Source organism: Homalodisca vitripennis, chromosome 3, assembly GCF_021130785.1.
Source record: "Homalodisca vitripennis isolate AUS2020 chromosome 3, UT_GWSS_2.1, whole genome shotgun sequence".
NCBI lineage: Eukaryota > Metazoa > Arthropoda > Insecta > Hemiptera > Cicadellidae > Homalodisca > Homalodisca vitripennis.
Window position 1 is genome coordinate 208,137,152 of NC_060209.1, and position 24,223 is coordinate 208,161,374.

Here is a 24,223-nt window from a genome sequence, read left to right on the forward strand (position 1 = left end):
AATTTTTGACAAGTTTTTTCGAAGTCCACATTGGCTTGAAGAAAAAATGCCAAACCTATTGAGGAAATCAATGAGTCTTTAAAAAAGTTTTTTAAACACTTTGCTTAAAACTATCAGAACTGAAATGGGACGACAGTTGGTTGCGAGGCAAGGATCGTTCTTCTTCAAAATTAGAATCACTTTGGCTGTTTTTGCTGAGCTGGAAACACTCCTATTCCAAAGGACATGTTAACCAGTCTTGACAGTGGTTTCAAAATGTGCTTTTAGGCAACGTTTGAGTAGCCACACTGACATGCCATTGATGTCACAATGTCTTGTGTGTTGAATCCCCGTATTACTCCCGCCACCTCGTTTTCGCTAGCAGGAGAAAGAACCATGGATGATACCGGTCCCCTTATAGGTTCCAAACTTGACCGACTGCCGCTCAAAGGCAGGTTCGGCACCATGGTTAAAAAAATTATTAAACTAACTGACCACTTTTTTAGGGATCTGTAAAAGTTTGTCCCCAATCGGAGGTTGTTCGGAAATCACATTTAAGCCGTAGGTCCCCAGGTAAAATTAAACATCTTTACTTTACTTTTAAAAGTTAGATTTATGCTTATTTTGTTTCAACTGACTGTTTTAAATTAAACTGGTACTGATACAACAATATAGTTATAAACCGGGCTTAAATGATGAGGAAACTGAAATAATGATTACAATGATTGTTGCGTGCAGGTGTCCCTGGGCGATGAGCGACTGGCCGCCGGGCTCGACCCTGCTGAGGACTACTTGATGTTAGGGATGTTATGATTACAATGACTGTTGCATGCAGGTGTCCCTGGGCGATGAGCGACTGGCCGCCGGGCTCGACCCTGCTGAGTACTACTCGATATTAGGGATGTAATGATTACAATGACTGTTGCGTGCAGGTGTCCCTGGGCGATGAGCGTCTGGCCGCCGGGCTCGACCCTGCTGAGTACTACTCGATGGTAGAGATGTAATGATTACAATGACTGTTGCGTGCAGGTGTCCCTGGGCGATGAGCGTCTGGCCGCCGGGCTCGACCCTGCTGAGTACTACTCGATGTTAGGGATGTAATGATTACAATGACTGTTGCGTGCAGGTGTCCCTGAGCGATGAGTGTCTGGCCGCCGGGCTCGACCCCGCTGAGTACTACTCGATGTTAGGGATGTAATGATTACAATGACTGTTGCGTGCAGGTGTCCCTGGGCGATGAGCGACTGGCCGCCGGGCTCGACCCTGCTGAGTACTACTCGATGTTAGGGATGTAATGATTACAATGACTGTTGCGTGCAGGTGTCCCTGGGCGATGAGCGACTGGCCGCCGGGATCGACCCTGCTGAGGACTACTCGATGGTAGAGATGTACGATAGTCACCAGTCTGTGATGATGGCGACTCGTCGAACACGGCAGCTGCTGGGCAACGAGATCGCCGAACACGCTCGCCACCACCACCTCGACCTCAAGCGGCTAGACGTCCAGTGCTCCAACCAGGGCATGCAGGTGCGCCTGGAGTTTCTGGAGCCTTTCGATGGCGTCGTATACAGCAAGGGTCACTTTGAGGATCCCAAATGTCGGTAAGTAAACTACTCCCTCTTTAGACGCATGTTACACTTCCAAACTTAGTTACCTGAGCGTCAGCGAAACCTATTACATAGTGAAATGGAAAATTTCTCTTCGGTCTGTTTGCTTGTTCGCAGGATTTTCAGGAACGAATTACAATGTAGATGTGAAATTTTGTATGAACCTTTATTTCCCATTTATGGAAGTTGCCTAAATGTTAGCAAAGCCTATTACATAATGAAATGAAAGTTTTCTCTTCGGCTTGTTTGCTTGTTCGCAGGATTTTCAAGAACGAATTACAATGTAGATGTGAAATTTTGTATGAACCTTTATTTTCCATTTACGGAAGTTGCATAAGCGTAATCATTCAGGAAGCTGAAAAATGTCACTTCTGTCTGTTCACAAGGGTTATGCTATGGACTTTACTTCTACATAGGCAAAGTCACGTTCGATGAAAATGATTGACCCTACATGTGATCTTATTATATCATTAGCAAAGCTTGTTACCGTCTGGCATACCTTATTTTAGGTGACACAGAGTAGACTAATGTAAATGTTATTTTTGGGGGTACTTAGTACGTTATAAAAAATCTACTTCATATCTACATTTTGCGATGCGATTGATTTAACAATAATGGTATCGGATAATTCATTCTGAAGAATGATGTAAGTGAACTGGTCACGATCCGGACTGTTGACTACGCTTGTCCCCTGACCTCCTCACCTTTATACAAGCCCTACTTGGCTGTCAATAATAATGCATGTGCTGTGTGCAACTGGCACTAAAAGGTTTTATGAACACTAACTCTAAATACCAGTACTCACGACTTCAACACGAGTAATTTCTATAATAATTAACGAGCGAACGAAATTGTAAATAAAAACTGAATCATTATCAAATATGTTATTTTATGTTTGTCTTGTTTTTCGTGAACTATATTCATGTAATATTATTTTTCATTAGTGCTTTTAGTTGTAATACTAGATGAAAAATTAGGCTTTTACGACTTAAAATTCGAGTTCTTTCACCCATAACTCGTAAAAATAAGGAACGTTTCATAGTAGCAGTAGTAGATTCGAACTACTTCCAACCAATAAATGCAGTAATACCTGCAGTATGAAGGGAACGGGATTTTTCCGGACATTTGCCATCGTTTAGTGAAAAAAGAAATCAGTAGCACTACGTTTCGAGATCTGCAATCTGATCTCTTCTTCAGGTAAAGAACTAACCTAATACATAATAGCAAACTAGGTTAAAAAAAACAAATCTTACCAAAGCGTTGTGGTACGCCTAAGTCAGGAATCACAACCACCATGTTGTTTGTCGACTTCACTAACTCTATAAACATGCACTTAATAAAAAACTATACACAACACTAATAATTAAAACTGAACTACGGAATACAGGTCACAACACGTCTTCATTCGTCTACTAACCACCTACGACTCAGTCGGGAGAGGGTAGCCTGTTGTACTTTCTCATGTTACATGAAACACAGGATTTTGCAAGCCTAAATAAGAGGGAGAATTGTATCACACAGTATCTCCAGCGCGTTTTGACTGGGGGAGGGTAGCCTGTTGTACTTTCTCATGTTACATGTAACACAGGATTTTGCAAGCCTAAATAAGAGGGAGAATTGTATCACACAGTATCTCCAGCGCGTTTTGACTGGGGGAGGGTAGCCTGTTGTACTTTCTCATGTTACATGTAACACAGGATTTTGCAAGCCTAAATAAGAGGGACAATTGTATCACACAGTATCTCCCGCGCGTTTTGACTGGGGGAGGGTAGCCTGTTGTACTTTCTCATGTTACATGTAACACAGGATTTTGCAAGCCTAAATAAGAGGGACAATTGTATCACACAGTATCTCCCGCGCGTTTTGACTGGGGGAGGGTAGCCTGTTGTACTTTCTCATGTTACATGTAACACAGGATTTTGCAAGCCTAAATAAGAGGGACAATTGTGTCACACAGTATCTCCCGCGCGTTTTGACTGGGGGAGGGTAGCCTGTTGTACTTTCTCGTGGTACATGTAACACAGGATTCTGCAAGCCTAAATAAGAGGGACAATTGTATCACACAGTATATCCAGGGCGCTCTGACTGGGAAAGGGTAGCCTGTTGTACTTTCTCATGGTACATGTAACACAGGATTCTGCAAGCCTAAATAAGAGGGACAATTGTATCACACAGTATATCCAGGGTGCACTGACTGGGAAAGGGTAGCCTGTTGTACTTTCTCATGGTACATGTAACACAGGATTCTGCAAGCCTAAATAAGAGGGACAATTGTATCACACAGTATATCCAGGGCGCTCTGACTGGGAAAGGGTAGCCTGTTGTACTTTCTCATGGTACATGTAACACAGGATTCTGCAAGCCTAAATAAGAGGGACAATTGTATCACACAGTATATCCAGGGTGCACTGACTGGGAAAGGGTAGCCTGTTGTACTTTCTCATGGTACATGTAACACAGGATTCTGCAAGCCTAAATAAGAGGGACAATTGTATCACACAGTATATCCAGGGCGCTCTGACTGGGAAAGGGTAGCCTGTTGTACTTTCTCATGGTACATGTAACACAGGATTCTGCAAGCCTAAATAAGAGGGACAATTGTATCACACAGTATATCCAGGGCGCTCTGACTGGGAAAGGGGTAGCCTGTTGTACTTTCTCATGTTACATGTAACACAGGATTCTGCAAGCCTAAATAAGAGGGACAATTGTATCACACAGTATATCCAGGGTGCTCTGACTGGGAAAGGGTAGCCTGTTGTACTTTCTCATGGTACATGTAACACAGGATTCTGCAAGCCTAAATAAGAGGGACAATTGTATCACACAGTATATCCAGGGCGCTCTGACTGGGTAAGGGTAGCCTGTTGTACTTTCTCATGTTACATGTAACACAGGATTCTGCAAGCCTAAATAAGAGGGACAATTGTATCACACAGTATATCCAGGGTGCTCTGACTGGGGGAGGGTAGCCTGTTGTACTTTCCCATGGTACATGTAACACAGGATTCTGCAAGCCTAAATAAGAGGGACAATTGTATCACACAGTATATCCAGGGCGCTCTGACTGGGAGAGGGTAGCCTGTTGTACTTTCCCATGGTACATGTAACACAGGATTCTGCAAGCCTAAATAAGAGGGACAATTGTATCACACAGTATATCCAGGGTGCTCTGACTGGGAAAGGGTAGCCTGTTGTACTTTCTCATGGTACATGTAACACAGGATTTTGACAAGATGCGGCTCCATCCCCAAACTGGGGTAGGAAAAATCTCACTGCAGAAAGGACCAAAGGCTCTACAGTATAAACAGATTCAGGCACGCTGTGACGAGCAATAACATGACTGACACTCGACCTAGAGAGGAGAGAGTGATGACATCACCGCGGCACTGCTGCGACGCTGTGGGAACAAACTTACATCGCCGCTACCACTTGAGTTTTATAGCAACTGTGTTGCATCTATTATTTACAGTGCGAGAATATCAAGACGTCGCCTCACCGGGCGTAAGCAAAACGGACTGCGTGTTTTAGTCAAGAAATAGGGCTACCGGTCGCAGATTATTATAGTAGTTGTCTTCATTTCTCGTACAGTGATAACGACACCATGGCACTGCTGCGACGCTGTGGGAACAAACTTACATCGCCGCTACCACTTGAGTTTTATAGCAACTGTGTTGCATCTATTATTTACAGTGCGAGAATATCAAGACGTCGCCTCACCGGGCGTAAGCAAAACGGACTGCGTGTTTTAGTCAAGGAATAGGGCTACCGGTCGCAGATTATTATAGTAGTTGTCTTCATTTCTCGTACAGTGATAACGACACCATGGCACTGCTGCGACGCTGTGGGAACAAACTTACGTCGCCGCTACCACTTGAGTTTTTCAGCAACTTTATTGCATCTATTATTTGCAGTCTGAGAATTTCAAGACGTACAACGGCAATTTATCGTCATCGCGTCTGTGTCCTTCTCTTGTGCAGTGATGATGACACCGCGGCTCTGCATAAACACTGCGTGAATAAACCTACATCGATGATTTTAGTTGAATTTTATTGGAACTGTTGCATCTATTATTTCCAGTATGAGAATACCGAGACGCACAACGGCATCTGACTGTCATCGCGGTCTTGTCAATCTCTTGTACAGTGATGATGACACCGCGGCACTGCAGAAACACTGCGGAACAAACCTACATCACAATTATCTAAATCCATAATACACTTTTTATTGCTACGGAATAGAAGAAAAAAGAGTATTAAGTAAATTCGTCCTAAGATATTAAAGCAAAATGGGCAGCATTTAGAACTACTGTGATGATAGTCTATCACACAATAGTGGTGGAATTGTCGTGATTTTACGACAGAAGAGAATGAGGTACTCCTGTGAACGTAAGGTATTACTTGATTTTCACATCAGAGGAAACTGGAGATAACGGATTTGGAGGTCAAAATACAACAGGCTGGAAAGCGACCGAACTAAGTGACCAGGGAAAATTCTTCAGGGAGTCTCCAAGTTCTAGTCGAAGCGTTTTTTTAAAGAGTAAGATAATCACAATGCAGTATATTTATGCTTTAAAATATACTACTTAAATGAAATATGAATATTTTATTCTTATACTTATTGAAATCTGTTACGTATTTCCAAGGAGAGAAGAACACTTATTATTTACGACATTACGACACATTTTACTTACTTAGTGGGTAGCCGTATATAGCATACTCGCCTTCGCCTCGCTAGGGGCTACGCCCTCAGGCCCCTAATTGGGGAGTTGGCTAAATGCGGGGATAAACGGAATTCGGAGACAGGTTAAGTCCGAGCATTAGATTAGGGATCTGGAAGTTTAAAGTAGACCTATTTTATTGATTCATTCTGTATTCAACCAAACTTTGGACTTTGAGGGCGTTTTGTAGCTTAACCATTAGAGATACGAGAAAAAGTGACTGAACCTTTCTTGTCGGAAATTTAATTTTATCTTTCGATTCTGACTTTGGATTTTAGCTTCCGAGTTTCGGTTTAGCCAATATACAGCATGGAAGAAAAGTTTGCACTGGTGGTGAAACATTGCAAACGTAGTTTTATATAATTTTATTTGAAACATGAAATCGTGATTTAGACAATGAACTTGAGAGAGCCAAGTAAATAATCGTAATCGTTTATACTGCACTGTCTACAAGGTAAATTATTTTTTTTTCTGCAACTGTATTTACGATTAATAATTTTAACCTGATTATATTCCATATTCTCATTTTAGTTCGCTTTTTGAGAACTATCATCATGCATAACATTATAATATGGGACACACTTGCAAATATTAAAAAACTATATTAAAGGCTTCTATTTTGTTTTGGGATGTTTATAATTAAAATCTTATCATTATTCACGTCTCATGGCATCTAAAATTAGATGCAACTTTAAACTACGTTTACATGAACGATTTTTCAATAAATCATGTCGCGGTGTCCACCATCTCCAACGTAGTGAAGAGTCATTACTAAAAAAGGAGTCTTAGGCTCCAGTAATATTCAAAACTTATTTGTACAAATACACACCACTAACAAAATACCGGTATTCAGACCTTTTTCTATATTCTATGTTTAAATGTGAAACGTTTGTTAATATATAAATGAAAAAGTACATTTGTTGCTCGTACCTAAATACATTTAGACTAGCTAGCACGATAACTGGGTATGTTGTTCACTTTAGTTAGGTAATTTGTAATTTAGTGGCAAGTATGAGTTCTTGTTATTTTCATCCAAGCAATTTTTACATTAATGAACGTTCTTTAAATTCTATTATTATTCCCTCAGAAAATGTATAATTAACACAAAGGAAAACAACAGATCGAGAATTAATTAAAACAATCTTTTGCAACTCCTTCACCTTGGCACATCTCCAGCTTCCTACCTGTTGTTCGGTCTCCACTCGGAGAATCCTAAGTAAAGAATGTTTTGAATAAGAATGTAAGTAGAATACCATGCCGTCTATAAATATTACACTCATGTAGATCTTGAGATCCATGAAAGAAGATGTGACCTTAAGGCCTGGTTGCAGATTAACAGCTGTACGCACAACACATAAGATATCAGATGGCAACACTGTGGTGGGAAGAGAAGTACGGTTACACCAGAGTGAATAACAGCACCGCCGCGCCGTAGTCTTCGGCCCATGTAAGGCATCGTTCTGCTGGCGTCTCACTGTGTCAACCGTCGTACGTTGAGACCAAAAACGAACGTAAAGGCGATATTTTTTGTTGCAGTTACTGAAATCCAAGTCCAGGTTATACGTGAATGATTTCTTCCGTACCGAGTCATGTTTGGGTACAATACCCTGTAAGTATCGGGTTAGTTAGTATTAACACAATGACCAAGTGGAAATGTATTAAGGAACCTTAGTCGATTTTACTACTCGAGAACTGCACGTACAAATGACATTATTCACTATATACGGTTAAGAAAACAAAGATTAACTTTCTAACCACCGGTAGCTTACTCGTGTATTGGCATATAAGATTCAACACTACAATTCATATGTTGAAAATCGTAACACTATTCTTGTATTAAATTCTTAATATTAAAGAGATTCTACAAAAATACTTAGATTACTTAAATCAACGCTGACTCCCTACAGTGACCTACATTCTCAGAATAATAAATAACTCCTTAAAACCATCTTTTTTTCCTCGAGATTACTTTACAAAATAGCGGAATGCTCGTAATATAATTTGAACGAAAATTCCTGTTCTTATCAAGATGTTCTAGATCAGGGGTCAAATGGTAAATTACTGTTAAGCAGAACCACTCCTAATTAATGGGAGTTGTGGGTGTAAAATCATTTTAAACTGAATCCACTCATTAGCTGAGCGTTAGCGAATTTTTCAAAGGGACTGGAAAAATTACATTTCTGTTTGCATGTCGACATTGTATCTCGAGAACAACTAATCCAAGGACTTTAATTTTTCCATGAAGCTTCGTTTCCATACGAGGATCATGAGCTGTAAAAATGTATGAGTGTATCTGTACGACATCTCGAGAATGAAATAAGGTATAGATTTGAAATTCAGCGTACAACACGAGGTGTGGTCCCTGTTTGAGATGCCGTGTAACAGGCCACCCCTAACCCCTAAGTTACCCTCATCCCCGACAAATCATCAAAGGAGATGTTAGGACTGCACTCTCGCCTCCTGGTTACGACGGGCGATGACAGGATGACGGTCAGCGGTGCGTGAACCATTGTACATTGTTGTACCGCGCAGTACAACACTGTCTAGAGGAATGTTGGCGCATCTTTGCCATTGTTGGATAGCGATCGCCCTTGTGTCTGAGGCCTCATCACGGATTTATTATCTTCTATAGTCTGTGATGAGATTGGGCAACGGCAGAATCGAATGTCTTCGGCGAGATATTCGAGGTTGAGTAGTCATGACCTTTAACTCAGTGGTTATACGATAACGACGTGTCATTGATTTATTGAATATTGCCGGTAAATAATATACTTACTTTTACTTTCACTGTGGTTATATTTGTAAAGATGAAGAAAACGGTAATTTTATGAGGATCGTGTTATGAACTAAAATGCTACATTTAATATACATAGTGTCCCGTAACTCTCCGGAAAACAGTTAAATAAAATTATTGCTCAATGAGGACAGTTTTCAACCTGCCTGTCTTTATTTTTTACAACAAAATTATTATCTTAAAATTAATTATTTAAATTTAAAGAATGTTTGTAATTTTTTATGATAACAAGGCCATAACCCCCCCCCCCCACATAACATCATGATATATTTACAAAATGGTGGCCATTAATAGTTTTAAACCCTAATGTCTTACAAACCGGTAAGTTTTCAAAAGAATTTCAAAAATAATCTTGTATTGATTTTTATTACAAACTTAATGCCACAATTATTGAAATAGGATAGTAAAACACTGAGTATTACAGATTTACAGCGACAAGAAACAGCCGATATGGAGACGCATATCAAATAGCCAACAATACAAAATTCGAGTTCCAGAATATCTTATTTAACCAAAATGTGGATACATTTTTTAAAGTCGGCATTTTTTCGGACTTGTACAGTGTTAGCTTCCTTGGAGCTGTTTTAATATATGTTAGATTGGGGAGGATGAAAAGATCTATCGGCAAAGACTCTTTTGTGAACTATTCCAGTGTTTTTATTCATCAAATTTGAATTGTGTTACAGTATTTTGAACACAATCTAATTTTGTATACAGCTGTATCAAACAAATATTATTTTTGTTAAAATGTTTTGAACTCTGACACACAACTTGTATTTCAGATTATGTCGTCCCCAATTATAAAAGGCCCATTATTAAAGACTGTTTTACAACTCATTGGTTCAAGTAGTAATACATCTCAAAATGTATTTGATGTAAGTGTTACAGTAAGTTGGAGATAGACTATGTTTGAACTTACTCATCGAATACTACGCAATGTTGTATGAGGACTTCTGGTTCGAGTGAATTATATTTCCGACGCCAGTGTTGAGTTTACTTTCTTATCACGATCAAGAAACCCTGTCAAAAAGTGTATATTTATGGCCATTGTAATTTTCTCGGGTCTTAGTATTTTTGTTCCGTAGTAGATTCTGCATTGTTTTTCGATCAAGAAAGAATATGTATAATGTTCCACAAATAGGTTGAAACGTTTGATTTTATACTACTTTCCCATTTATGCCGAACATTTTCAAACTCTACACAATTAATAAAGTAGGGTTTAAAAATATTATATGAAAATGAAAGCTCCCTAACAATTGTAAAAACAAAATGTTGACAAATTGAAAATGATTGTAGTGTATTAATTTGCTTCCTATAAAAATGCATTTCTTGTATTATCTGATTTGATTACTGCGTTGCAGTTTTAAAGGACAGTTGTTTAAACGCTCATTGTAGAAAACAGATTTTTTATTGCTTGTGCTATAAAAGCATAACCTAACCTCCTTCATTACAAGTTTTACTGATATTGAAGTTCGAGAGATGTTGTGCGTGGGCTATTGCTTTTGGCAACATTACAGAAGCAATTAGACAATATCAGGTTGCCTACCCAGGAGTTGCAATCCAACAATAACTAAGTGGAAAAATCTTTTGTTAGAAACTGGAAGTCTCGTAAAATGTACTCTAGAGGATCAAATTAGGAAAGAGAAGTACTAGAACGCGCATCAATACTCCGCTCTCCAGGTAAATCGAAATCTCTAAGGAAGGTTGAACTTGAAACTGGTGTTCCAAAGTCTTCAGTACACCAAACATATATAAGTATATATTTGTAATTAATAAAAACAATAATCCTATTTTTTTAATCGAAGGCAAAGGAAATAAAATTTATTTGAACTAGAAGTCTATTTGCTCGAAACTGGAAATTTTTGCAATTGTGTTGGAATTTGTTTTTTTTTACCAAAAATTTATATTTTGTTAATATAGCCAATGAATATGTTTTAAAACGTGTGCACTGAGATATACAACACACAAAATACGTAATAAATGGTTGTGTTTTATATTTTAACGTGGTGGAAATATGATCCTAGGTGGTGAAAAATTTCATCTAATCATGTCTCTTAAAACTCTCGTTTAACGGTTATGTAATATTGTTTCTATAATATTGAACTATAAATCTAGAAAGCTTATCTTACTAAATAATTGCCACTTGTTTAAAATATCAGCTGTTTTAAAAATTGCACCTAATATTTTAACAAAACCTACATAAAAATAAAACGTTGAACATAATATTATTTTGAAGTTTTTATTTATTTTATGAAAATAAATGTAAAATAAAAGAAGAAAACATATGTTAAAAAATGTTGCTTCATTTTAAATATAAAACTCAACTCTAGAATATCGAAGATACCTAGGAAATCTGTGTTGCTGTGTTACTAAATATGTAGAATAGCTAGATAATTGATTGATACTTGAAAAGTTTAATAAAACTACATGCAATCTGTAGGAATTTCCAAAATCACAATTTAACGATTTGTAACTTTTAAAATAATCCCACTTGCACTGCAAATCCAGTTTTATGACACCTAAAACTCAGTAATTTATTTCGAGAATCTAATTCAGTTGAATCGGAGTTCCAGAACGTGTCTATGTAAGTCCAGGACCATCTGAGCCTGTGACATTACCTAAACTTTCCACTCCTTGTCACCAAAGGTCAGCGACAGCCGCTTACACAACTGTAGAGGTGCATCACACTCAATGGCCCAGTCGATTTCATAACTACATTCCACTGATTCGATGGTTTGGAAAATTATGCATGTGTGCAATCATACATAAATAATACATATACATTATATAAATGACCATTAAATACCACATACTTTTCTTTACATCAGTTCTCAGAATATCGGACTCTTACTGTGATAAAAAAGACAGTAAATGTGGGGTCCCTCAAGGAAGTAACCTTGGTCCCATACGGTTTAATATTTACATTAACAAAATATTTGATAAAGTACAGAAAGTCAAAATTTGGAAATATGCTGAGGATATACTTTTGGTTTCATCCCACCTCTCGTAACAGTTTTATGTATAAAAACAAACTTATGCCATATTGTTATATTTACAGTCTAGTGCATTCAAATGAACGCCCATTTTAAAAGGTAATTTCTCAAAGTTAAACTCTATAAGGAATCTCAATACTTGTAATACTCCACAAGGAATCTCGTATCTTCGTTAGAGGATTTCAAAAAATTGTTAATAAAAAAAATTAGAATTACCTTCTCTATCGAAATAACACACAGGGTGTTGAAAAATGGCGGCAGTTTTTTAAAAGTTGATGCACATATTTTTAAATGCTGTAAAATCAAGGTGAAGATTATCTAATCAAATTTTGGTGTTAGATTTATGTTTTGTAATATGACAATGGTGGCGCATTCAAAAAATACCATTCCGTATAAAAGACGGAAACATAACCCTAAAGCCGAATTTTGAATCAGACATGACAGAATTTACTAATTTTCCAAATTATCAGATATTTTAAAGGCTACTTGTATTTTAATTAAATTCTACACAATTGTAAAGGTTGAAAATTTTAATGTGTGAAAACTATTAAAATATATAAATAGTAGCTAGGTAACGAACGATATAATCTGGCTAACGGTAAAATGCACTCGGCATCAAATTTAACGAATAAGTTCCAAATCGAACGTGAAGGCATGATGTCGTGGAGCGAGAGAGTAGTGAGCAGACGTCGCGCGGTAGCGAACACCGACTCGGACTCGCTGGAGGATAACGAACCTCCACTCCCACCCCAGCCGCTGCCTCAGAAGAAGTGCAGTAGTTGCTCGTGTCGGAGATCTAACCAGTCCACGATGTCGGTGCAGGAGAAACCCGGCGACAAGAGGGGTAAAGAGTTCGGCCTGCAGCAACTGGAGTCGAAGTTGTATAACGCCGAGCTGGAGGAGGCGATGCACACGGAACGACTGGAAAGGACACAGGGGCGTCTGCACCGAGCGGCGCAACTCATGGAGGCGCAAGTGTTGTACACCCAGAGTCTGGACTTGAGAGCTAGAGCAGTGGCGAGACTGACTCAACTGACGGGGAACTTCGCCTACAAAGACCTTACGCCGTCGGACACCCTGGCGCAGACTCTGGACAAGGCCGTCTGCTGGGACGGCAGCCTGCTGGAGCGCCTGGGAGAGGTGCAAAGTGCGGCGTCCAGAGAACCACCTGAGAGGCTCTTCCAACTGCTGGAAGAGTTCAGAGAGAAGCGCAAGGACTACCAGAGCACGTCCAACAACTTTGGGCAATATCTGCGCAGCGCCACTAAAGTGTCCTCGAGTCAGCTGCGGCACTTTGAGACTCGGTACGACTCTATCAGAGGAAGCTATGACCACAGCCGACAACTGCTGGAGACTGAACTGCCCAAGTTGATTGACGAGCGCCACGAAATTCTACAACACTGTTTCACAAAACTGATTCCTGTTCATGAGAAAATCATCGAACAAGATAAAAGATTTTTGCTTTTGTTAAGGGAAATGTCAAAGAGCTTGCAGGACTCCTCAAAGAATCAATCCTGTCGCCACGGCTGTAATGACAAGTACCCTCAACTTCAGAGTAATAAATCATATAATCAAAGTTAAAAAATCTGAAAGCTAACATAATAAATTGTCTTGCTATTGAAAACCGTCTTCCACTTAATCAATTAAGTGGTTACACCCACGTGTAACCGACACTAAACTTGTGTGCATTTGATAAATTGTTACTATGGAAGTGTATGATTACGATATTTATAAACAACAAACATTGAAAATTCCAGAAAGAATAAAAGGACGAATACAAATCTAAACTTCTAGAAGGGCAAACTGTAGATTACAAACGTTGATGTAGAAAATTTCAATGTCAATAGACATAATATATACTCACATCTTTTAAAATCATTTGTGAGTTGCATTTCTATACTGTACACTACTCAAATTATAAACAAATTAAAAAGGAATTGATCTTCTCTGTATATTAGTTAGGAACTGAAAACGTAGTAGTTTTAAAATTGGATGCCTTGAAATAGAATATTTCTAAACTCTTTATTCGCGAGCTAAAAAACAATTCCATGAGGAATGCGCGGGTACATATCTAGTCATACTATCAAGTAAACATTAATTATTTGAGTTTTATTACGAAGGATACATACACATAAAACGGAAGGTGGAAGTTTTGTTACATCTGCTCGCGAAAGTAACTATCCCAACTATCGTAGGATTTATTCTGGCTGTGATCTGGCAGTGCGGATCAGCCTATTGTCGCTGGGTTATACACGTATTGCCTCAGCCACAGGATCGCCTTGAACTAAAGGAGGCGCGGCATTCTTCACCTAACAGGTGTTCTCGTGACACAAACTGAACCTGGCACTCAAGCAGGCTGATTTTCCAGCATTAGCTAGTAAAACTGAATTGAGGTATTTATCATTCAGGGCCACCAAGAATCTTCTTACTTTAAATATATGACTATTTTGGAACATTCTTTATAATAACGACATATTCGGAGAAAAGGTTTAAACCAATGAATTTCATTTTAACAGATAAACGTTCTCTACACATGCCACTAATTTTGAAAATTACGGTTTTAGTTTACGTAGAATAGTAAACGTGAGAAACATCTTAGTCCTAAAAGGTAAGCCACTGTGCTTGCTCCGGAGAGACAGGATATTAAGGATAGGCACGGTAAGGGCCGTCTACTGTATAGGTTCCATAGGAGGGACACTAACGAGTCACGACTATACCTCAGTCATGTCACCTTGGCAGAAGGTAAGCCAAGCTCTGTTTCAACCTTCCAGTCCAGCAGGCAGAGGATAGCAGTCTCTCATGTCCAGCCTTGCAAACACTAACCGAGCACACTATACATCAGTCATGTCACCTTGGAAGAAGGTAAGCCAAGCTCTGTTTCAACCTTCCAGTCCAGCAGGCAGGGGATAGCACCCCCTTATGTCCAGCCTTTCAAAAACACTAACCGAGCACACTATACCTCAGTCATGTCACCTTGGAAGAAGGTAAGCCAAGCTCTGTTTCAGCCTTCCAGTCCAGCAGGCAGAGGATAGCAGTCTCTCATGTCCAGCCTTGCAAACACTAACCGAGCACGACTATACCTCAGTCATGTCACCTTGGAAGAAGGTAAGCCAAGCTCTGTTTCAACCTTCCAGTCCAGCAGGCAGGGGATAGCACCCCCTTATGTCCAGCCTTTCAAAAACACTAACCGAGCACACTATACCTCAGTCATGTCACCTTGGAAGAAGGTAAGCCAAGCTCTGTTTCAGCCTATCCAGTCAAGCACCAGGGGATAGCACCCCCTTATGTCCAGCCTTGCAACAACACTAACCGAGCACACTATACCTCAGTCATGTCACCTTGGAAGAAGGTAAGCCAAGCTCTGTTTCAGCCTATCCAGTCAAGCACCAGGGGATAGCACCCCCTTATGTCCAGCCTTGCAACAACACTAACCGAGCACACTATACCTCAGTCATGTCACCTTGGAAGAAGGTAAGCCAAGCTCTGTTTCAGCCTATCCAGTCAAGCACCAGGGGATAGCACCCCCTTATGTCCAGCCTTGCAACAACACTAACCGAGCACACTATACCTCAGTCATGTCACCTTGGAAGAAGGTAGCCAAGCTCTGTTTCAGCCTATCCAGTCAAGCACCAGGGGATAGCACCCCCTTATGTCCAGCCTTGCAACAACACTAACCGAGCACACTATACCTCAGTCATGTCACCTTGGAAGAAGGTAAGCCAAGCTCCGTTTCAGCCTATCCAGTCAAGCACCAGGGGATAGCACTCCCTCTTGTCCAGCCACTGCAACAGTCGCCTTCCTCCACAAACTAAGCCTGTCGATCCACCCTTTCACCGTTTTATCTCGTTATTTGCGGTTATTCAGTTTCCTCTATAGGGTTGCCCATAGAAAGTGACTCATCGGGTTGTTCAATACCCAGTGTAGATTCAACTGGAAGGTAAAAACCAACCAAAGGCAATTACACCTTACGATTACATTAAATTAAGTTAGATATCTGACAACGTCTACTACTATGCGTGGGACGTAACGCGGAATTGTATGGGTTGACATTCAACAACTTCCATTAATTAAATAGTCTTGTAAATGATAAACAGACATTCTCATATCGCAGAACCATTATAATGAGATGTGTTCTTTTTTTCTTGCAGATGCGGCATCGATCATTAAACAATTTCATACATGAGTAACACATTTACTTTCAATCTCGACAAATGAAATCACAATAATCGGTGACCACGGAACCTGAGCCGAAACTGTGATTACTTCAGCGGTATATTATCACACCGTGGGCCGGTAAATGTCAAGGCCACAGGGCCACGGCCTTGCAGCTTGGTCGAACCTCTCATTAGGACAAAGGGGTCAGCAGAACCCCCATCGAGCCGCCGTCCGGTCTGTAAATCAACACCAGAACTGTTTCCTTCGCATTTCACTTGAACCGTCGCTTTCAGTATTGAGAAAGGTCAAATCTTAATTCATACAATCTAAATCTTTTATGAGCGCGCCAAGGGCAATTCTCTGTGTAAAGGTGATGAAGAAATAAATTATAGTCATGGCAGTTTGAAAGGTGCGCCGATGGTCAATTTCAACTAACAAACTTGCAAGACCTACACATTACATCGTCGTACTGGAGTAGAAGGCTAATAAAAAATATTAACAATAGTACGATAATGTAAATAAATAACTCCAGTACTTGATTCGGTACGTAATAAAAATGTCTGTATACAGGAATTAAAACTTGTCAAGCATGTGTTGACGATTAACTGCTTTGGAATTATCAGAGTTGTTCTTCTGAATCTGTAAAATATCCACCTCTTTAACACAAATTGAATTTGCTCCTCTTATCGTATCAGTCTCCAACAATACTGTAGACAGAAAAGATAAAAGAATTATGTGACACTTGTTTGTCCTGCTTACTTACAAATACTGATAGCGAAATTAGTAATTATGTTAATATTACACAAAACCTTTTGTTTTTTGGCAATACCATTGCATTTAGTAAGTAATGGTGATTTGTTATTAGCAGTAGTACAGTAATTTCTAGACTAATAATTGTTATGTAAGAAATTACATCATTGGCTGTTGAAACCAAACGGCTCGGCCGTTTTCTAATTTTTTACCAAAATAGAATTCCAAATAAACAATTTGGATTTATTGAGGGAAAAAAATACGGAAGCTGCTCTTACTTCGTTTTTAGAAAAGGTCTATTGTTATATAAATATTAGAAATAAATGTTCCGCAGTTTTTAGTGATTTCAGGAAAGCCTTTGACATGGTATGTTTTAATTTATTAATTGATAAAATGGAAAACATTGTAAAAATAGGATCGTATTACTGTGAATCGAGGAAATTTAAAAAAAGGTGTACCGCAAGGATCGGTGTTACCAGCAGTTTTATTTTTAATCTTTATTGATGATCTATTGGAAAAAGATTTGAATGCTGTTGTTACAACATTTGCGGAAGACGTAACATTTCTTTTATGGAATAAAGATGCACACCAGTTATGGAATAGTATAAATAAATCTTTACAAATTTTGAGGCAGTGGTGTACTGATAACAAAAAGAGTGTAATTATCTCTCAAACAAAATTTTGCATTTTGGACGTAGTAGTTTTAGTTTTGAAAACGAAATGCGATTCCATTATGCTGATTGCTTACAAAATATAATAATACAAAAATTAAAAAAAAATATATAAAATTGCAACTGTAAAATAACTGAACAGGTTGAGTTCAAATACTTTTAATAGATGAGAAATTAGAATGGAGAGACCACATTGAACAACTATTGAAAAGTTGAAGGAATAATGTAAGAAAATGTTTTTATTAAAGAACTTTCTGCGGAGTAAGTAAGCTAAGATGTCTATATTGCTTTAGTTCATTCCAAATTACAGTACTGTATGGTATACATTGTGGGGGGGGGGAATTTAAAAAAAACTAATAAAGAAAGTCAGGACCTTCCAAGACCTTTTTATGCGAATTATAATGAACAAAAATAAGCGGGAGCCATTTTTCCACTGTATCTACAAGTAAACCCCTTACCGGTTCAGCACCTGTTTGTGTTCAAAGTGTTACAATTTTTTTACACTAGAAGTGGTAACAATGATACAGATTTATTATGTCACAACTATTGTACAAGAAGTAGAAACTATGGCAAATATGGTTAGAAAACCAAAAGTTTTAAAAATTATTTTAAGAAGGATGTTTATTCTTGAGTCAAAATGTCAAAATGAGTTACTACAACACTTCGAAAAAAGCAAATAATTATAAATATTTAAAATTGTTACAAAAATTGGTTACTTAAACTCCATGACATAATGTAATTATCAAATATCTTACAATGAACTACAAACCGTATTAATTTGTGAGAGCTATTTAATTTTGTTTGTTTGTTTGTAATTTATTTTGGTAACGTAAAAGAGGGTTGGATGAATAATTACTACAAAACATTTTAATTTTTGTTTTTAATTATTTAGTTTTAATTGTGTTAAGATTTGTTTTTTTATTTATTATTGTTATATATTTGTTTATATTTATTATTGTTATTTCGGATCAGATACTTTTTCAATATTAAAAAAATGTTTTTTAAGGTAAACTATGTGTATTTGTGTTGTTGATGATATATATTGTTGTATAGCTTAAGTCATAATTTATGTTCTAGTACTGTACACGTACAAGGAGTAATACCGCATAAGTCTGTTTTTTTTTATGTGAAATCTATAAAAGGTGGACTCTGAGATTTTAAATTATTGTTCTGTATTGCTAGCATCCATGACTGGCTAAGGAAGGCTAGTATTTTCCAAATTGCAAACTATAATAGTTGTATGACTTTTGAGATGGAAATTGATCATTATTGTCAAAAAATCGAATAAAATTATTTACCACCCAATCATTATTTTCTTTACTGGGTTAGTAAAAATATAATATAAAAGATTACACATACTCGGGCAGGCGGTATGCCCGGTGGTCACAAGTGCAGGGATGGCAAGGTTGTCCGGGCTGTTACATCAGCGTCTGGTTGAGTCCGAGCCGGGGTCATTGCCAACCACTTTCTCTCCTGCACACACATCCTTCTCACCACCACTCACTCCCGTTGTCTGGACAACCATTCATTGAATGACGACTGTATCGAGAGTTTTTAGCAATACGAGCTTATACCGTATAGTAGATTAGGCGTTCCGTAGGCCAAGCGGTTGCATCAGCGTCTGGTTGAGTCCGAGCCGGGGTCATTGCCAACCACTTTCTCTCCTGCACACACATCCTTCTCACCACCACTCACTCCCGTTGTCTGGACAATCAATCATTGAATGACGACTGTATCGAGAGTTTTTAGCAATACGAGCTTATACCGTATTAGGCGTTCGATATATACTCGATTAGGCGTTCCGTATGCCAAGCGGTCTCAGACGCAGGACTTTGAATGTGAGTTAGGTGAAATCCTGTCTGTGATCGTTGAACTTTTTATCTGTATTACCAACATTGTACTGTACGATACTTCCTCTTATTCCGTCCAATAAAATACTCGCACAGGCTAGTGCCATATGAGGATGGGTAGAATAAGGCAAAAAAGAATATAGACTTTTCAAAATTTAGACTGTTATGAAACGATTAAAGAATATTTGATAAAACAATCAAATTTGATTTATTAAGCAATTTGTTGTGTATATCATATTATCAGAAAAGGTAACTGAAGAGAATTGAGATTGAAAATTGATTTTTTCATACAGTGTCCGTTACATTCGGTCCAATAATTAATATTTTTGAAAGTTAAGGTAAGTACACCTGTGTTTTTGAAAACAGTAACTTGGTAACTGTATTTCTGAATATATAAATTTTCAAATAGTATATAAACTTACATTCTAACATTTTATAAACTTTTTGTTAAAGTAAATTCAACACACTGTGACATTCTTAAACAGGGGAAGTTAAAAATATGGATTTAAAGCAGGAAATTTGTATTCTTTTAAAGTAAAAGTGGATTACTGCGGTTTCGAACCTCTATTGGTTCATTAAGAAACAGACAAGTGCTAAATAATGTGTACACCATTTTACGAATATATTATTAAACAGCAAAACGAACAGGAAATTTTGTAACCAGCTCCAAGTAAAAGCGCCCGAAGATAAAAATACGAATTGCTTATAATATAAGTTCCTGAGTTATAATTTCAAAAAATTACTGGTTTTAAATAATTTATAACAGAATTCATGTCCTTAGAAAAGGGATTTGACTAAATGTTCTTAATGATCTACAACTAACAAAAACGTTTTTAAATCCGAATGAAACACAGATAGCACTATCATAAGTATAAATATATATATATATATATATATATATATATATATATATATATACGATTTTTAAGTGTATATTGAAAGATATTTGAAGTCTAACTAAAATATAATTTAATTAGTAGTCGCAGGCACGCGCATGCCTTGAGAGATACTGATAATGATCTTCTTTGTGTGTTGAATACTCGCAACAGTCGGTGAACTACACAGAAAGTTATCTTAACCAAACCGGGTATAAAGTTGGCGTGTGGCCCTCAGTATGCACTAGTTCTCTAATAAGCTCAGTAACGGTGGAGTCACCCCTTGGTGATAGAGGGACCACGCATGAAGGAGAGTAGACCAGGACTGGAAACCTATGCACTAGTTCTCTAATAATACCTCCAAGAAGACGAGTAGTAAGCTCAGTAACGGTGGAGTCACCCCTTGGTGATAGAGGGACCACGCATGAAGGAGAGTAGACCAGGACTGGAAACCTATGCACTAGTTCTCTAATAATACCTCCAAGAAGACGAGTAGTAAGCTCAGTAACGGTGGAGTCACCCCTTGGTGATAGAGGGACCACGCATGAAGGAGAGTAGACCAGGACTGGAAACCTATGCACTAGTTCTCTAATAATACCTCCAAGAAGACGAGTAGTAAGCTCAGTAACGGTGGAGTCACCCCTTGGTGATAGAGGGACCACGCATGAAGGAGAGTAGACCAGGACTGGAAACCTATGCACTAGTTCTCTAATAATACCTCCAAGAAGACGAGTAGTAAGTTCAGTAACGGTGGAGTCACCCCTTGGTGATAGAGGGACCACGCATGAAGGAGAGTAGACCAGGACTGGAAACCTATGCACTAGTTCTCTAATAATACCTTCGAGAACACAGTAGTAAGCTCAGTAACGGTGGTCACCCCTTGGTGATAGAGGGACCACCCATGAAGGAGAGTAGACCAGGACTGGAAACCTATGCACTAGTTCTCTAATAATACCTTCGAGAACACAGTAGTAAGCTCAGTAACGGTGGTCACCCCTTGGTGATAGAGGGACCACCCATGAAGAAGAGAGAGTGGACCAGGACTGGAAACCTATGCACTAGATCTCTAATAATACCTCCAAGAAGACGAGTAGTAAGCTCAGTAACGGTGGAGTCACCCCTTGGTGATAGAGGGACCACCCATGAAGGAGAGTAGACCAGGACTGGAAACCTATGCACTAGTTCTCTAATAATACCTCCAAGAAGACGAGTAGTAAGCTCAGTAACGGTGGAGTCACCCCTTGGTGATAGAGGGACCACCCAAGAAGGAGAGTAGACCAGGACTGGAAACCTATGCACTAGTTCTCTAATAATACCTCCAAGAAGACGAGTAGTAAGCTCAGTAACGGTGGAATCCCCCCCGTGGTGATAGAGGGACCACCCATGAAGGAGAGTAGACTAGGACTGGAAACCTATGCACTAGTTCTCTAATAATACCTCCAAGAAGACGAGTAGTAAGCTCAGTAACGGTGGAATCCCCCCCCCGTAGTGATAGAGGGACCACCCATGAAGGAGAGTAGACTAGGACTGGAAACCTATGCACTAGTTCTCTAATAATACCTTCGAGAAGACAGTAGTAAGCTCAGTAACGGTGGTCACTCCTTGGTGATAGAGGGACCACCCATGAAGAAGAGAGAGTGGACCAGGACTGGAAACCTATGCACTAGTTCTCTAATAATACCTCCAAGAAGACGAGTAGTAAGCTCAGTAACGGTGGAGTCACCCCTTGGTGATAGAGGGACCACCCAAGAAGGAGAGTAGACCAGGACTGGAAACCTATGCACTAGTTCTCTAATAATACCTTCGAGAACACAGTAGTAAGCTCAGTAACGGTGGAGTCACCCCTTGGTGATAGAGGGACCACCCATGAAGGAGATTAGACAAGGACTGGAAACCTATGCACTAGTTCTCTAATAATACCTTCGAGAAGACAGTAGTAAGCTCAGTAACGGTGGTCACCCCTTGGTGATAGAGGGACCACCCATGAAGAAGAGAGAGTGGACCAGGACTGGAAACCTATGCACTAGTTCTCTAATAATACCTTCGAGAAGACAGTAGTAAGCTCAGTAACGGTGGTCACCCCTTAGTGATAGAGGGACCACCCATGAAGAAGAGAGAGTGGACCAGGACTGCAAACCTATGCACTAGTTCTCTAATAATACCTTCGAGAAGACAGTAGTAAGCTCAGTAACGGTGGTCACCCCTTGGTGATAGAGGGACCACCCATGAAGAAGAGAGAGTGGACCAGGACTGGAAACCTATGCACTAGTTCTCTAATAATACCTTCGAGAAGACAGTAGTAAGCTCAGTAACGGTGGTCACCCCTTGGTGATAGAAGGACCACCCATGAAGAAGAGAGAGTGGACCAGGATTGCAAACCTATGCACTAGTTCTCTAATAATACCTCCAAGAAGACGAGTAGTAAGCTCAGTAACGGTGGAGTCACCCCTTGGTGATAGAGGGACCACCCATGAAGGAGAGTAGACCAGGACTGGAAACCTATGCACTAGTTCTCTAATAATACCTTCGGGAACAAAGTAGTAAGCTCAGTAACGGTGGTCACCCCTTGGTGATAGAGGGACCACCCATGAAAGAGAGTAGACCAGGACTGGAAACCTATGCACTAGTTCTCTAATAATACCTCCAAGAAGACGAGTAGTAAGCTCTGTAACGGTGGAGTCACCCCTTGGTGGTAGAGGGACCACCCATGAAGGAGAGTAGACTAGGACTGGAAAACCTGGCTTGGTTAAAATACTTTAAACTGGTCACAATTCCCCCCCCCTACCACTCTTACCCCAAGGGATGGATCTTAACTGAATTACCTTAATTTAACTAAGTGTTCGATTTTGTACCGAGTGGACAATACACATTTGGTTGAATATCACTGAGGTCGTAGTACTGAACACTCGAAATTCGAAGTTTACTTATATGTTTAATATTGGCAAATAAACATAAAAGCACCATTTTTTAGTTCGTAAAATAAAATAAAGTATTGCCACGTTGCTGCCAAATTGAAAATGAATGGACTAAAATATGATACCATGGGATGGGCCTAACCAATGTTCTATGGATTGTACCTTCGAAATTAATAATTATTCAAAATTTAAAAATAACTTTCCTTTACGATGAACTTCTCTCACAATCGCAGGCGTCAGCATTCTTGTCTCGACAATGCAGTTGTAGTCGGAAAAGCGGAAGATTAGTAGACTGGAAGTCTAAAACATGAAGTAATTGGGCTTGAACTCAAAAAGTGAGCTCGAAGAGCGTACTGCAACTCGCCTAAAACATAATCGCGACGGTATTACCCATTTATCGAGACAACTTATAACCACGACAACGTGGTCTCGTCAGAAGGACATCGCCACAAATATTAATCCAAGTTGGTATGGCAAATAAAACACATTCAAGGTAAAGTTACCTTACAAGTTATAATTTTACTTTACATTACATTCAATCATTAGATGCCTCGTATAAAAGGGCTAACTTATGATACGAAAATATAAATTTTTACTAACGGACAAGCCGTGCGAGATGTAGCTTCGGTAGCGAGGTTTGACAGCTACAAAGTTCCCGAGAGAAATAATTAATACACGTGCCAATTAGTTTATCAATCCGCCAAGAATTTATTTCCAAGAACATCGGATGTAACTTGTACTAACCAGTAACAAGCAACTGGGTTGCGAAAATATGTACTGTATGAAGTAAAACTAAATAACGGTACAATGTCATTATCGGTACTCTTTGTAATTGAAACGATAACCACAGGGAAGAAATGATCCCTGACGAGGAAGTCAAAGGGTTTGGGAACAAAAGTGAGAGCATCTCTCAA

At 39.1% G+C, this 24,223-nt stretch overlaps 2 protein-coding genes across 5 annotated transcripts in view; both read left to right on the forward strand.

The window, feature by feature from the left end:
- The first annotated feature begins 1,304 nt into the window (after positions 1–1,304).
- LOC124358070 (mucin-2-like) overlaps positions 1,305–24,223 on the forward strand; it is a 67,559-nt gene continuing 44,640 nt past the window's right edge. For all 4 annotated transcript variants that reach the window (XM_046810363.1, XM_046810365.1, XM_046810366.1 and 1 more), the window contains exon 1: positions 1,305–1,580. In XM_046810363.1, coding sequence (XP_046666319.1) covers positions 1,357–1,580 — 224 coding nt within the window. In that variant the 5' untranslated portion in view covers positions 1,305–1,356. The remainder of the gene's footprint in view (positions 1,581–24,223) is intronic.
- On the forward strand, positions 12,682–13,717 carry LOC124358071. The gene has a single exon (XM_046810367.1). It carries the CDS (start codon positions 12,697–12,699, stop codon positions 13,672–13,674), a length of 978 nt encoding a protein of 325 aa, XP_046666323.1. The 5' UTR covers positions 12,682–12,696; the 3' UTR covers positions 13,675–13,717.

Bases quoted from the DNA above. Each gene is read 5' to 3' on its own strand.
- LOC124358071 (XM_046810367.1), top strand. From the start codon at position 12,697: ATGCACTCGGCATCAAATTTAACGAATAAGTTCCAAATCGAACGTGAA.